The sequence below is a fragment of the Maylandia zebra genome, linkage group LG16 (genome assembly GCF_041146795.1).
Source record: "Maylandia zebra isolate NMK-2024a linkage group LG16, Mzebra_GT3a, whole genome shotgun sequence".
NCBI classification, from domain to species: Eukaryota; Metazoa; Chordata; class Actinopteri; order Cichliformes; family Cichlidae; genus Maylandia; species Maylandia zebra.
This window is the reverse complement of record NC_135182.1, coordinates 32,190,225-32,206,106: the sequence shown is the minus strand read 5'-3', so window position 1 is coordinate 32,206,106 and position 15,882 is coordinate 32,190,225. Positions and strand designations below refer to the sequence as shown.

The 15,882-nt window shown below is 38.8% G+C and overlaps 1 protein-coding gene across 10 annotated transcripts in view; it reads left to right on the top strand.

Moving 5' to 3' along the window:
* The window catches only part of pcbp3 (poly(rC) binding protein 3), an 85,108-nt gene extending 69,427 nt beyond the window's left edge, over window positions 1-15,681 (top strand). For 4 of the 10 annotated variants that reach the window (XM_012921306.3, XM_076875300.1, XM_076875301.1 and 1 more), the window contains 5 exons: window positions 3,073-3,114; window positions 4,084-4,162; window positions 7,676-7,728; window positions 8,157-8,326; window positions 9,319-15,681. In XM_012921306.3, coding sequence (XP_012776760.1) covers window positions 3,073-3,114; window positions 4,084-4,162; window positions 7,676-7,728; window positions 8,157-8,326; window positions 9,319-9,373 — 399 coding nt within the window. In that variant the 3' untranslated portion in view covers window positions 9,374-15,681. The remainder of the gene's footprint in view (window positions 1-3,072; window positions 3,115-4,083; window positions 4,163-7,675; window positions 7,729-8,156; window positions 8,327-9,318) is intronic. The other 6 variants (XM_012921310.3, XM_076875305.1, XM_012921309.3 and 3 more) reach the window with 3 other exon arrangements.
* The last annotated feature ends 201 nt before the right edge of the window (window positions 15,682-15,882 follow it).

Below are 15,882 nucleotides of genomic sequence, written 5' to 3'. Positions count from 1 at the left end.
TCATATAACGCTTAAATAGACATAAAAATAAGAATTAAAACAAGCCTTACTGGCTACGAAGGGGCCTAAAGTGTGCCAGAAATGTCCTCCGCACCATTATACCACGAACAGCAAAAGAAGTGTTGATACAGTGCAGGATGGAACCATGTTTCCATTTTGCTAATCTCAAATTCTGACCCCACCAACTGAAAGTCAAAGCAGAAATCTGGACTTGTTGAGCCCAGCAATGTTTTCCCAATCTTATGTTGTTCAGTTTTGATAAATCTATGTGAATTGTAGCCTCGGCTTCCTGTTTTTTAGTTGACAGGAATGGCACGCTGTCTGCTGCTGTAACCCATCTGCTTTAAGGTTCATGCTATGTATTCAGAGATGATCCTCTCCATACCTTGGTTGTTACAAGTAGTTATTTAAGCTACTGTGACTTTACTGTTAACTTTAAAGTAATCTGGCCAGTCTTTTCTCGTCCATTTTCACTCATCTAACTGCTGCTCTCTGGATACTTTCTCTTTTTTGGACTCTGGAAACCCTTAGAGATAGTTCTGTGGGAAAGCCCTAGCCAATCAGCAGTTTCTGAAATACTCAGACCAGCCTGCCTGGCACCAACAACCATTCCACATTCAGATTCACTGGTCTTGACCATGTTTACATGCCTAAGTGCATTGAGTTGTTGCCATGTGAATTTTCCGATTTAATATATGTATTAACAAGCAGCTGGTGTACCTAACAGGTGTACCTAAAAAAAGTGGCTGGTGAGTGCATTTTGGCTGGACAGTCATTGTTGTTTGAGTGCACCGGATAGTGAAAGAGGGAAGCAGGGACGGTAGCAGAACCATAATGTGTGAATCAGTAACAATGGCATTAATGTCAACAAGAATGCTGGGTGCATACTAATGTCTGTCCAGCCATATCCATAAGTTAATTGCAGATTTGGACTAAAAGCTGTTGAATGAATTTGAAAACTTAGCAAACAAGAGATGCGCTGGAGGAACAGAGCACATAAGAACTTGTAATGACTCCAATTTTCCTTTTGTCTGGGAATAATCATCATCACTGGGTGTTAAATGGAAAAAAAACCCCCCACATCTGAAGCCTTTAGAAAACAACTTACACGGGTCTGATTTAGAAAAAACAAAACAAAAAAAACATGCACAGACAGAAATGCAAAAACATCTGTCCAAAATAAGGTAATTCAGTTGACTAATATGCTATGTTTAACGTTAGCATATACATACACAGTCTAGACTGGGATTTGAATGATTACTCACCTGAGACCGAGGCAGCTATTTTGTTTATACAGTTGAATCCATGAATTAAAGATGAAACAGGAGAACCAAAAATGAGGAGTCATAAAGCAGCACTAAGTTGCATTGGCAGCCATCAGCAAATGCGCTTTATGGACATTATGAAACATTTTCTGCCAGTCATCGGATATATTTTATTGTATTTTTGGACTTCCAAGACTTGGATGTCATTGTACTTCATCTACATATAATAAGCCTTTTCTGATACTGCTTTGAATATGCTAACACTTAAGTGGATCATCAATTAATGTTAGTTAATGTCATTGCTAATGATGCATAAGATTAAGTGAACCATCACTTTAATGTCATTACCACTAAATGGTAAATAAATGGTAAATGGCCTGTATTTGTATAGCGCTTTTACTAGTCCCGCCTAGGGACCCCAAAGCGCTTTACACACCCAGTCATCCACCCATTCACACACACATTCACACACTGGTGGAGGCAAGCTACAGTTGTAGCCACAGCTGCCCTGGGGCAGACTGACAGAAGTGAGGCTGCCATATCGCGCCATTGGCCCTTCTGGCCAACATCAGTAGGCGGTAGGTGAAGTGTGTTGCCCAAGGACACAACGACCGAGACTGTCCGAGCCGGGGCTTGAACCGGCAACCTTCCGGTTACAAGGCGAACTCCCACTTCGCCCCACTAGAAACACATACCAAAATTTATAATCAGTATTATATGTAATATATACATTATATATAGTACATAGACACATAATAAGAAAAAGGAATATTCAGTTGTGGTCAGAGGTTTACATATATTCATCCTGGGCATGAAGGTCAAGGTTATTTTGTGTTTTTCATGATTTTTTTTTTAAACTGTTTTTCATCCGTTGTGGAATGATTGCACAGTATACAACTTTAATGACGTTTTAATTGAATGTAAGTTTGAAACAGGGTCAAAAATATTTACACTGGGTCAAATATATAACTACACCACTAACTAATATTTGGTTAAATATTAGTGGAAGTTGCACATCAGCTAGACACTTTTGGAAGCCATGAGCAAGTTTCTGACATAATGTTAAACTGAGGTAACGTTTACGGTGAAGGTAGTCCTCCTTTATTGTTTCATCCACTTTATGGAATGCACCACTACCAAAAGTAGAAAAACTGTTCCAGAGCATGATCCCATCATAGATTTGAAAGCCTCACCTTTACTCCTCCAAACATAAAACTTTTCTCCAGATGGTATTTGACTTACCCATATGGGTTCAATTGAGCTTAAATGTGTTGGTTTTTGAGCAGGGGATTGTTGCTTGGTCAGCTTGGAACATCCTTGATCTTGGAATCTGTAGGTCTTTAAGGACTGGCTTTAAAAGACCTTCACCTGTCAATCAAATCATTTTTATTCTGGCAAAAAGAAACTATGAGTTGTAGGCAGCAACTCATTAACAAGTTAAAAGGCATTGTAGAACCACTTATTAAAAGATTTAAGTGAGTGTAGGTATAAATTAAAGCATGTACACAAACTTTTGACCCTGTGTGATCGAAGGAAAATCGACAATAAATTCAAGCTTGTGCACGCAATTCTTGTATTTTTAAAGTAATTAAAGATGTATGCGGTACAATCATTCCACTCCGGAAAAAAGAACACTTCAAAGAATTGATTAAAGCCCAAAGTGATTCATGCCCAAGATGAGTGTTTGTAAGTGACTGAAAGGCTTTTTGAAAGTGTTTGAAAGTGTACAAGCTGATTTGTTCTTTATTTGATTTTTTCCCCCTCTGATACTGAAGTCTGATTTTTCTTCTATGTTTTACCTTTCCAGGCCTACACAATTCAGGGACAGTACGCCATACCACACCCAGATGTAAGTTCTTAGTCTCTTTTTAAAAATTTAATTTTGAAACAAACCTGCGTTGTTTCGTATATAAAGAGCAGACATTTGATTAGATGCACACATCAGCTCTTATGAGATAAGCTATAAAGCCCTTCCACTTTCAGAACCACTGGCTGTCTATAGTTTAAGGTTTTATTGTGGCTGAACTACCAGAAAGATCTGGTCGATAACAAGCCAGTGGCTCCTGGTGTTAACGATCAAGGAAATGACAGTAATGGCAGTTTTGATGTAGACAGCTCTTTAATTCCAGTGGACCATATAGTCACCATTAATAATCTGCCTTCATCTGTCCTTGTCGTAAGAGCATCTCAAGAGCTACCTTGTGTCAGATCCACTAATTCAAAGTTGGGCAATGATTGATGCCAGTGGAGGTGGTGGTTGACGGTACAATCACTCAAGTACGGGCCTGACACCCTCTTCCTCCCTCATTAAAACTCCTCTTAAAAGGAGAGGAAGCCTTTAAAGTATCGGCCTTCCCTTATTCCTGACGGAAATGATATACAGCAGCGGATGGACATCCTGTGACCATACTGGCTGGGAGAGCAGGTGCTCTTGCAGTCATATGGGTTCTCTGAGTGTGAGTCAAAACTGCCATTTAGAAAGACGTGGTAATTAAGAGGGCAATAAAAATTATTTCCTGCAGTTAATGTTAATGTGCTCACCAGTGGGTCCACATTTTCAAAATCACTATGCTAAAATGATAAAGAAACAGGCAGAACAGAAAGGAAAATATCAAATTATCTAATAGAGTCCATCTCCACGACAGACAATCATCCTCTCTCTGTATCTCTTTTTCTCTTACTTTTTATCCTCCACCACCCCGTGCCATGGCCTCCTTTTCCTCACCGTTTCTTCACTCTAGTTTTGGTTGGCTTCATTTCTTGGTGTGACCTGTGTAACAGTAACCTCTTAGTTCTACTTTCCCTCCTAACCCTTCAGCAGTTGACCAAGCTCCACCAGTTGGCTATGCAGCAAACCCCCTTTACCCCTCTCGGACAGACCACCCCTGCTTTCCCTGGTACGTACCCACGAGGCCCGATAGATACTTCCTTCTCTTTGCATCCAGAGAAACATTTTTCTCTTTCCCTACCTTGCACCCTATCTCTATTTTGGCACAGCATGTCTTGGCCCCTGTAGTTTCTATCTTTCTTTGATTTGTCCATATATGGGTTTTTTTTTCTTGGATATGTCTGATATTTTGCCACTGAAAGGTAAAAAAATGCCTTCGGGCTTCACTTTAAAATGATGTATTCCAAACTGCATTATCTCTTGGAAACAGGGCAAATTGTTTATGCTGTTGACTTTCCATTAAGGAGGGAGACTCTAATGCCACAGGCCCGATTCTACAATAATAATTGTGCCTCTAGCTCTTTTATAGCTCTTGGTGTTTATATTATCCTATGTGCATCGCAACCTCTGCATCTGTGCAGTTGATCAAATGAAGGTCTCGTGAGTACGTTTTTATCCAAAAGCCTTAGCTATAATGAATGCAGAAATGCAAACTTAGCATTTTGAGATCAAAAAAGGTCACCTATGAGATTTATGTGGATTCAAGGCTTTCGGGAGTAGTCCGGGTGGATAAGAAACATCTGTAGTTCACCTCTGTGGAATGCATATTTCAGTCTAGCAAGGTTGTAGGTTATTGGTTTGGCTTTTCCTTTCTTCCATATTTTATTTTATTTTTTCAAATTCTAACTTGTTGGGAAAATAAATAAACAGGACGGCAAAACTCTTGAAATTGAGTGTAACTTGTGAGACAAGTATGCTGGGCTGAGATAAAACAGAATATCAGGATATTTTATGAGGCCTGGTGACCCAAAGCACAGGGAGAGCATGCAGGCGCCACGCAAAAAGGCCATGTGCTGGTTTGTTGCAGTTTCAACACCAAAACACTAGTTGGTGGTGGAGTTTCTCTCTTTGACCTAGCGGCGAAAGAAGACGTGGACAGTACCGTGAATCAACAGTACTGAATGGGCTAATCACATTCATTGTGTTGAGTCAACGTTGCATTTCTTGTGAGATGCATGTCAAGTTACGGTGAAGGGTTTCACAAAGGTTTGGAGTTATGATTAATCACATTTAAGCCACCATGCTACTTTTATTCCATTTATATCCACATATCAAGTTCTGGATTTTTTGACAACTCAAATAACGTTGTCTCCCCTCATCGTCTAACCTCAAAAAGTGAAATAAACCTAATGGGTGAAACAGAGAGCAAAGGAGTCAAGCTAGTCAGACTGTAAATAACAAAACAATGATGTAAGAAACCAATTACACGGCTGATATACCGGAACAGCATTAGTAAATAAGCAGCTATAACCTGATTTCCATTATATGCTGTTTGACTTATAGGTGCATTCGATTCACACTTCTACTGATTCCTCGTGTGTTTTACGTAGGGTCATCTATCCCATGGTGGTTGTTAGATTTCATTTCATGGCAGCTGTATATCTTTTAATTTTGTTACCTGAGCAGCCACACAGCGTTCTCTCTCTTTTTCTTTTTTTAACCCTTACTGTGCCTGTCTGCATAGCTGTACATGGAATGAGTAACTGATTAAACAAAGTTCATGATCCCCCTTCTGAATGTGTTTCCTTTTCTCTCCAAGCAGGAAATTTAATTTACAGTGGGGCAAAAAAGTATTTAGTCAGCCACCGATTGTGCAAGTTCCCCCACTTAAAATGATGACATAGGTCAGTAATTTGCACCAGAGGTACACTTCAACTGTGAGAGACAGAATGTGAAAAAAAAATCCATGAATCCACATGGTAGGATTTGTAAAGAATTTATTCGTAAATCAGGGTGGAAAATAAGTATTTGGTCACCTCAAACATGGAAAATCTCTGGCTCTCACAGACCTGTAACGTCTTCTGTAAGACGCTTTTCTGTCCCCCACTCGTTACCTGTATGAATGGCACCTGTTTGAACTCATCATCTGTATAAAAGACACCTGTCCACAGCCTCAAACAGTCAGACTCCAAACTCCGCCATGGCCAAGACCAAAGAGCTTTCGAAGGACACCAGGAAAAGTATTGTAGACCTGCACCAGACTGGGAAGAGTGAATCTACAATAGGCAAGCAGCTTGGTGTGAAAAAATCAACTGTGGGAGCAATCATCAGAAAATGGAAGACATACAAGACCACTGATAATCTCCCTCGATCTGGGGCTCCACGCAAGATCTCATCCCGTGGGGTCAAAATGATCATGAGAACGGTGAGCAAAGATCCCAGAACCACACGGGGGGACCTGGTGAATGACCTGCAGAGAGCTGGGACCAAAGTAACAAAGGTCACCATCAGTAACACACTACAACGGCAGGGAATCAAATCCCGCAGTGCCAGACGTGTTCCGCTGCTGAAGCCAGTGCATGTCCAGGCCCGTCTGAAGTTTGCCAGAGAGCACATGGATGATACAGCAGAGGATTGGGAGAATGTCATGTGGTCAGATGAACCCAAAGTAGAACTTTTTGGTATAAACTCAACTCATCGTGTTTGGAGGACGAAGAATACTGAGTTGCATCCCAAGAACACCATACCTACTGTGAAGCATGGGGGTGGAAACATCATGCTATGGGGCTGTTTTTCTGCCAAGGGGACAGGACGACTGATCCGTGTTAAGGACAGAATGAATGGGGCCATGTATCGTGAGATTTTGAGCCAAAACCTCCTTCCATCAGTGAGAACTTTGAAGATGAAACGAGGCTGGGTCTTCCAACACGACAATGATCCAAAACACACCGCCCGGGCAACAAAGGAGTGGCTCCGTAAGAAGCATTTGAAAGTCCTGGAGTGGCCTAGCCAGTCTCCAGACCTCAACCCCATAGAAAATCTGTGGCGGGAGTTGAAAGTCCGTGTTGCTCGGCGACAGCCCCAAAGCATCACTGCTCTCGAGAAGATCTGCATGGAGGAATGGGCCAAAATACCAGCTACTGTGTGTGCAAACCTGGTAAAGACCTATAGTAAACGTTTGACCTCTGTTATTGCCAACAAAGGTTATGTTACAAAGTATTGAGTTGTATTTTTGTTATTGACCAAATACTTATTTTCCACCCTAATTTACGAATAAATTCTTTACAAATCCTACCATGTGGATTCATGGATTTTTTTTTCACATTCTGTCTCTCACAGTTGAAGTGTACCTCTGGTGCAAATTACTGACCTCTGTCATCATTTTAAGTGGGGGGAACTTGCACAATCGGTGGCTGACTAAATACTTTTTTGCCCCACTGTAAGATTTTGCTGTGTAATTTGGGAAATATGTTTTTAATTTCTTTCACTTAATAAATATAAATTAAATAATCAACAGCAGCTAAAAAAAATTCTAGTGGCTGCACTTTACTAGGCATTACTCGTAGTGCCTTGATTAATATAAAGCCAGAAAAAACAGGGTAGTTTATTTTAACTCAGCTGACCTGCTGCTAGGTGGATGTGCTACCTTTGATAAAAAAAAAAAGAAAAAGTTCCTTTTAGAGATGAACTCTGCTAAAGTATTGAAATTGCAATGTCTTTTCTTATAATGTCCGCGGTGCAGGTTTGGATGCCAGTCCACCAGCCAGCACCCATGAACTCACCATTCCTAATGATGTAAGTAATGCTGGAAAGGTTTCACGAGACATCAATTTCAAGAATACAGTCATGTATTGCTGTTTCCGCCAGATGAAATTTCAAAAATCTCCAATTTGGTCTCATCTGTTCTAATGAAACTGTTCCAAAAGTCTTGTGGTTTGTTCAGATGTAACTTTTCAAACCTATGGAAACTTTTTTTAAATAATAATATATATGTTTAAATATATTATGTAGGGGATTTTTTATAAGCCGGAGAGATAAATTGATCTAACTATTTTATGTAAATTTAATAGAAAGGATTACTGTCTATTTGTAAATATATAGAAATAATGATTGCACTGAGATGCCATCTTTTTAAAAATGTAAGTGTTATAAAGAAGAAATGATTGTCATTACCAGACGTGAAGCCTTGTTCAGATTCAAAGACTTTTGCTCTTTCCCCACAGTTAATAGGGTGCATTATTGGACGCCAGGGCACCAAAATAAATGAGATTCGACAGATGTCTGGGGCGCAGATCAAAATTGCAAATGCCATGGAGGGCTCATCAGAGCGTCAGATTACCATCACAGGGACCCCCGCTAACATCAGCCTGGCCCAGTATCTCATCAATGCCAGGTAACCTTTCAACTCTGCTGGGCTCAAGCACAACATTAAAGATAAAAGTAACATCTGAATGAGCATGCTCATAGTGAAGATCCAAGAAAGCTTCTCTCTCTGATTGGGCTTTTTGGAATAAAAGGAGGTCGCTGACAAGTTTACTTTTGACACTGAGACTTTGATGAGACTCTAGAAAATGCAGAGAAAAAAATCTGTCAGATTTACACAAGCAACAGATAAGCCCATGAATAATGTGAGCCATGCTGGGTCCCCCCCCACCCTATTTCCCTTTGTTTGTTCCTTTTGACTTTTGTTCTTTACATCCAACCAAGTGTAGACATTAAAATGCAGTAAGTTTCTGGGAGAACACTCTTTGCTAGTAAGTGTCTCATGGGAGCAAGGCCAACTACTGGAACGAGTAAGCTGTGCCTTTGAACAGAATCTGCAGATTAGTAAATTGGATGATCAATAAATGAATCATCAAATGTTCAATGCTTACTTCAGTTCACAAAGTTGGCCGACACAAGAAGGTATACAATCTCTGCGAGCTTAATTTAGAGATATAACTGCTGTAAGACTGTTTTTGCACATAAGCTGTCAGTGTAATTAAATAAAAAGAAAATGACTCCAAGACAGTTACATCTAAATCCCATGCAGGACTAAAGAGCAGTGGCTGTGTAGTAAGATAGTATACATACCAGTAGATAGTGTGAAACAGTTTTTAAGTTTTCTTGGCATGCTCCACTACCCCTGTTTCTCCTCTATCCAGCGAAACCTAATTCATTATCACCAGTGAAAATAAATGTAAAATCCGCAGCTCTGAGAAAACAGAACAGCACTGATGTCCACAGGCTACCTGCACCTCAAAGTCATATGTTATCAGCATTAGTGCAGGGGAACCCACATGCTCAACACAAAGCGATTTTTTGTTTTTGACTTCTAAAGGGGATTTTAGAGAACAGCCCACAAAGAAACTAATGGCTACTGCTTTCCCGCAATTCCAATGGCAGGTTCAGGGACGTGGCCGCCATGTGGAATGACCCTTCATCCATGACAACATCCTGAAGTCGCCACAAATCTGGTTCTGTTTTCAGAAGCTAACATCAAAACCACAACTTCACGATAAACCTCTATGTGTTATCCTGTGGGACTTTTGCTTTGCTAGTTGTGCATATAACTTCAGCTCTAGCCTGTAAGAGGCCTGTATTGACACCGGGGTCTGTTTAACAATGGATGTAGCCAGTGTATAGATTAAAAAAATAGTTTTTACTTTGGAAAATATGCTTATTCACTGTTTTTTGCAGAAATGTTGACAAGAAAATTAATTACAATTTCTGTGTCTTAAATGGGAAGCAGCTGTTACGTAAAGGAAACAAATCCACCCAGAAACACATCTAAAAGCGAGTGACTCATTAGCTAATCAAGGCTATTAATGGCAAGCTGTTGTCGTGGATTTTTCCCTAGACTTTACAGGTAAAACCCAGAAACACAGATACTAGTGATAATTAGTGCTAAGCAACAAACAAAGATTTCTTTTGTTGAATTTCAAAAACTAATATTTGGAGTCAACTTTTTTCGATGGTCTATTAGTACAATCAAACATGTCTAAACACACATGAGGTATCTGCATTAAAAATCCTTCAAAAGGAACCAAAAACCAACATGGATGAGAAGTCCATTTCGGCGACTTGAACCACCACTTGTACCACCTCCATCCATCTTATCAGATCAGTCAGTTCCATCGGCATTTGGACCTCGCCTTGCTTATATATTGTCACAGTTTTTTATCCTAAATTACACTGACAATGTTGTGAAATAAATATATATTAATGAGAGAATACTTTTACTTTCTCTCTCTTCTCTTTTTTAATTTCTTTAACCTTTTCACGCATGAATTATGACAACCTTAATCAGGATTTTTTTCTCAAGTATTTTTATTCATCTTTAGGCATGAAAAAAGATTTTTAAATTTCTTTTTTTTGAGATTAGATGAGATGAGATGAAACTTTAATAATCCCTCGGGTGGGTTCTTCTGGGAAATTCAGTTTCCAGTAGCAGAGCACCGACAGAAGTTGCATGTTACAGATACAATAAAGGGGAATGAGAGTAAGGATAAAAGCATAAATATACCATATATACATATATACACATATATAAATACAGAATATATAATATGGAATACCAGTGGTAACAATAACAAGTACTTTTCAAAGATTTTTCTTACATGTCCACTTAGGTGGACAACATCACCTTTGGTGTGGGTGGCAGGGTATGGAGTCACACATCAGTGTCCAATGTAGTGGTTTATGTGCAAGTATACCATCAACACTGATACAAGAAAACAGCCCTTTCACGCATAGTGGTCACTACAGTGGACAGTTATTTAAAGGCTGAGACTGGATACTTTATTCTTTAAAAATTTGGAGTTGAGCACTGTTACTTTGTACCTTGGTCAGAACAGTCGTGCCACTACACTGCATGAATTATGGCCAAATGCAGTTTAAATTGAGTATATAACCCTCCTATACAGGGGTTCAGGAGGGAGAAAATTGTTTTGTGTCAAGCTGTAAACATGTTTACATGCTCTAGATTTGAGCATTTCAACATCTGAGTCTATGGAAACTGAGTTTTGGAGTTAGAAATCCAGCTTTTAGAGCGAGCCTGAGGTTGTTTTTTTCATCATTTTTTGTCACTTCAAAGTTGACTTCATATTGAAACTCTGGAGGTCGACGCTTGGTATCAAGCTTAAAGCAACATTTGATTCAGATGGATACTTTGGTCTCTGGTGATTGGTTACAGGGAAATCAAATCCCCACTTCTCTTCAGACCAAAGATGAAAAAAAGAGTAATGCACAGTTTGATAATTACAAAGAAGCTTTACTTTACATGTCTAAATAGGTAGATTATGTTAGCTTCCAGCAGAGCCAGGTAACTTGTGTTCACCTGTCCTCCCTTCCTCCAGCTTCACATTTAAAGAACCCACATCAGAATACCATTGATCTTCTCCTTTTACTTCCTGCAATGCAGCGAATAAGCATATTGTCCCCAAAAAACAAGCAAACAGCTTCTTCAACTATTTATTTAGCATGCCTCATTTCAAGAATATCGTGTTTCTTTTTGGTATCGTTATATAAATTTGCCTATAAAGTCCTCTTGTGTCATTGTCTACAAGGAGTAAAAATAATATTTAAAAAAAAAAGGGAAAATAAAAAAATAAAGTAAAAAAAAAAGGCAGGAAACGTGAGTGCTACTGAGCAATGCTGTTAGTAAGAAGAGTGATGTGATGCCTCTGTAATGCAACTCACTATTTCATAACACCGTTTTTCTTTTAATGTTTTTATGTTTTTTTGTGTGTTTTTGTTTTTTTTAGTCCACTGCATGGCTTCATGAGAGGCTTTAGTACTGCATGGTTATGTATCCACATCTGTTTTATGTGAATGGGTGCAATGAGAATATGGTGTCAAGTCTCTGTGAAGAAAATGCACCAAGCAAGAAAATTCAAGCACAAAGGCAACCATTGCAGCATAACTTTCACTGCCAAGCGAAAGTTCTTCTTTCACAGTTGTTTTATTTTCTGTCTACCCCCGCCCCCCCTCCCCCCTCCTCCCCCTTCTTCCCTGTACTGTTTTAGGCTGACGTCTGAAGTCACTGGAATGGGCACACTCTAGTTTCAACCCATCTTTCCTCAGTGCATCACATGACTCTTGAGCGAATGAATGGCATTGTACCTAATTTATTGGTTTCTCTGTGTTTGGTATTTTTTAAGTGACTTTAACTTTGATTATTTATAGTATATAGTGTAAACATGTGTATCTGCACTGTTGCTAGGACTCCTCACACCTCGTTTTACGTTTTTGAAAGGTTTTACTCCACTCTAGCATCTTCCATGCCATCTCATGCACTACATCACTGTGTTGTATTTCGCGTTTTATAAGACATCACCATACTCGTTCTTTTGTAATGCAGGCACCTGAAAGTAAACACAAAGTAAACCTAAGTATTGGTTTAACAATTTACAATGAGGTTGTCCCTCCTCCAGCCCCACATCCTTTTACACTGACCCATTTTTTAGACTGCTAGCTGGGACAATACATTAATCAACACAAAAGTTCAGCAGCTATATCATTTACTTTATTCCAAATCATTTCACACTGATTTCATTATTGATGAAATTAGTGCTCTACTTTGTGCCTGTAGACATTTGCCTGTTCGTCCTAGCATTGTATGTACACTATAGAATTATCTGCATGACGCACAAACCAGACTACATTTCACATTCATTTTCAAATCAAACAGGTGGAACCAAACGGAAATGGAAGAGTGAAAGGGATGGGTGTATCACTCTGACTCCAGTCTGAAATGACCGAGGGTGTGAGCCAGAACAAAAAAAAAAAAAAAAAAAAAAAAGGAAACCGTGCTAATGCATAAATATTAGCCTTTCTGAGTTTCTCGTGAGACCTGACAGAAAGCTGGGATAGAAAAATGAAAATATATCAAGAAAATGACTGGAGCAACAAGTGAAATTCAAATGCATGCGATGAATAAAGCCCTTTTTATTCACCTATACTCCACCACCATATTTACATTATTCATGTCGTCATGTCATAGCTACTGTGTACAAGCAGCATGGGCCATATGGAGCGATTTCAGAATTCTCTAGTGTATATTTGCGCTCACATGTAGCTCATGTAAAGATTTCATTGTAAATCACAAGAGCTGAAAAGCTCATGGGTAGTGTCCTTGAAGACACTTGTTACAAAGTGGTAGGAAGCAAGCCATTTTAGAAACAGAAAGTGTAGAGTGTTACTGGTAAGCATGCATGAAACGTTGGGATATTGAAAACACTGAAAGCATATTTTTCAATTTAAGTATTTACACATGATTCAGTTGATAGCCGTGCTTACATACACGTATGTATAACTCTCTGCAGCTGCCATCTAATACAGAGAGTACTGTGGGTGACTGTACTGATTTTATGGTATGTGTTCACAGGGGCGTTTCTGGAAGTAAGCAGCTGCACTCAGAACTTGCCACTAGGTAGTGTCAGTGTCCATATGAACACCTGACAATCTCCTACTGGATTTTAATTATGACCCATATGCCAGCTTGCTTAATTTGACCAACATTATAGAAACAGTGGGACCCAAGAAATAAGCCAAGTATATCATATATTTAGTTTCGCACCAGTTCTTTCTGTTGAAAGGTAAACACAGGATAGTAGAAAATAGCCACAACAATCTGAAAAATTGCTATAAGCAAGCACTTAGCGCTGGTGGGGAGGAAAAACTCCCTTTTTGAAAGGAGGAAACCTCAGATCCAAACTTATGGAGGGGCAGTCATCAGCAATTATTATTTGACAATGATTATGAATTCTGGCATGAGTTTCCAGGGCTGATGAGTCATGCCACTGTGGCGTTATATGTATAAGTGCATCCCTACACATTGGGTCCAAATTACTCCAACAAAATGTCTACAGTGTTTCCATTACTCCCACCTACAATATCTTTTGACTGGTATGACACATCACAGCACATCAGGCTAAAATATTTTTCAGAATAGAAATACTTTCAGCTGCATACATGATCCCTGGTGGTAATAAAGATATGCTTAATTGTTGTTAGGATGATGAAGAGGACCTGGCCCAAAAGGTTTGAGAATCCAAGGTCTGGTAGCATCAACGGGAATATTGATGCTACCAGAAATGAAAGATCCTGTGAACATGTACCATTATCTCTAAATGGACACACAACTTTTGGCCCTGTTGCTCAATCTGAAGCTGAATGTACTTCAAATATGTGTTTTTAACTAATATTTACATGTCACACTGGGCTATAGTAATTACACGGGTATATTTTCAATCAGGTGCATCAAAGCTAAATGATGTAAACAATTATTTAGCAAACGTTTTTGAACGTTACAAGGTTAAGAAGGTCACCCTCAAATGAAGTCGGTTTCAGATGATGTATTAAATAATTACCATATTATTACACTAGATACATACAATATTACATGCTGAAATTATTTTTCATTATGGTAAATAAAAAATGTAAGCCTAAATGTTCCTGTATTTTCTGCAAGAAAAAAATTTATTTAGCAAGTGCAGCGCTTGTTTCAGCTTGTGTAGGCTATAAGATCAAAACTAGGGGATACCTTCATGTGTCATGTGACTGAAGATTGTTTTGGGGGGATATTTTTACCTTTTTTGATAGCTGAGGTAGATATAGGCAAGAAATGCTGAAAAAGATAGGACGTGCAACTATTACATTTTTTTCTCAATCCCACTCTTTCAAAAATTCTGACTATATTACAATAATTACACAATTTACTTACAAAGTGTTCATACATGTATGCATAAATCTTATATGAACTATTGGTCGGGCCATTACAAATTTGGCCCAGGTCCTGAGTATTTGGATAGAATGGATTATATATGGGTTATTACTTTTGAGTATAGAGTCAGTGATATTGTTTTGTTACATTTCACATCTTTACACACTTACATTGTGAATGTATCTCTCTACATTGTACATTATCACTCATCTGGCTGCATTCAGATGAACAAATGGAGCACTCACTGATTGAAGGCTGATGCGTTTTAAACATTGTGTTCATGTAAAACTGTTCTAACTGTAATTACTTGAGCAGAGTGGGTAAAAATTGTTCACATTACTATGAGATTTTGATATCAGGTATATAGCTGCCTGTTGTCAAAAAAGACTTGCAGAAATATTTTGCACTAGCACTAAAAAGACCAATGCAGCAGATGTTACAGACCACACAATGTCTAAAATATTACATGGCAACCATCTGCCTCAAATGTTCAACAAAACAAAAGAAGCTAATGTGAACAGTTTATGTGGCACACGGAGGCTAACCACCTATTCCACTTCTCTATAATCTAGCCATTAATGTGTTTATTTTTTCATGTTGCACAATAATGGTTGTGCTTGTAGGTTCAGGGTATCTGCTGGTTGTGTGCACAGAGGTCAACCAAGATGCAGCCCCTTACAACTTTGCAAACAACTCAGTTGCCTTTTTGATTGCCATACTTTTCTCATTTATGCTCATGGCATCATTCATGTTCTCTTCACCCTAAAATGCTCTGTATGTCGTCCACCTATTGTTTTGTTGCTTTTGTTGATAAACCGAGTCAACACCTTTTTTTCTGTGCTAGAGCAGCAAAAAGTTAAAGGTTAGCACTGAGGTAATATATGATGTACGTAGTTTGGTGCTGTTTGAGGAAATGTGTCAGATCATGTTTAAAGTTGATCATTTGCACCATGAAGGTCAGTATTGGATCTATTATTTGTTGGGGTTGATTCTGAAATGTTTTGTAAAAAGATGATAATAAAGTTTGTGTTTTTTTCCCTTGACGTCCGTCTAATTTGTATTTCAGAAAGTCCATTTCAGTCAAACATCCATCACTCACATAGATATGGATACACACAGGCAGAGCTCCATTGCAGTTAAATGTTTTCACACATCAGTAATAACATGAGTGATCATTAACCCGGCCAGTAAAATTAGTCAGAAAAAAACAGACTGATCTCATACAGTTCAATGGTTGGCCCTCT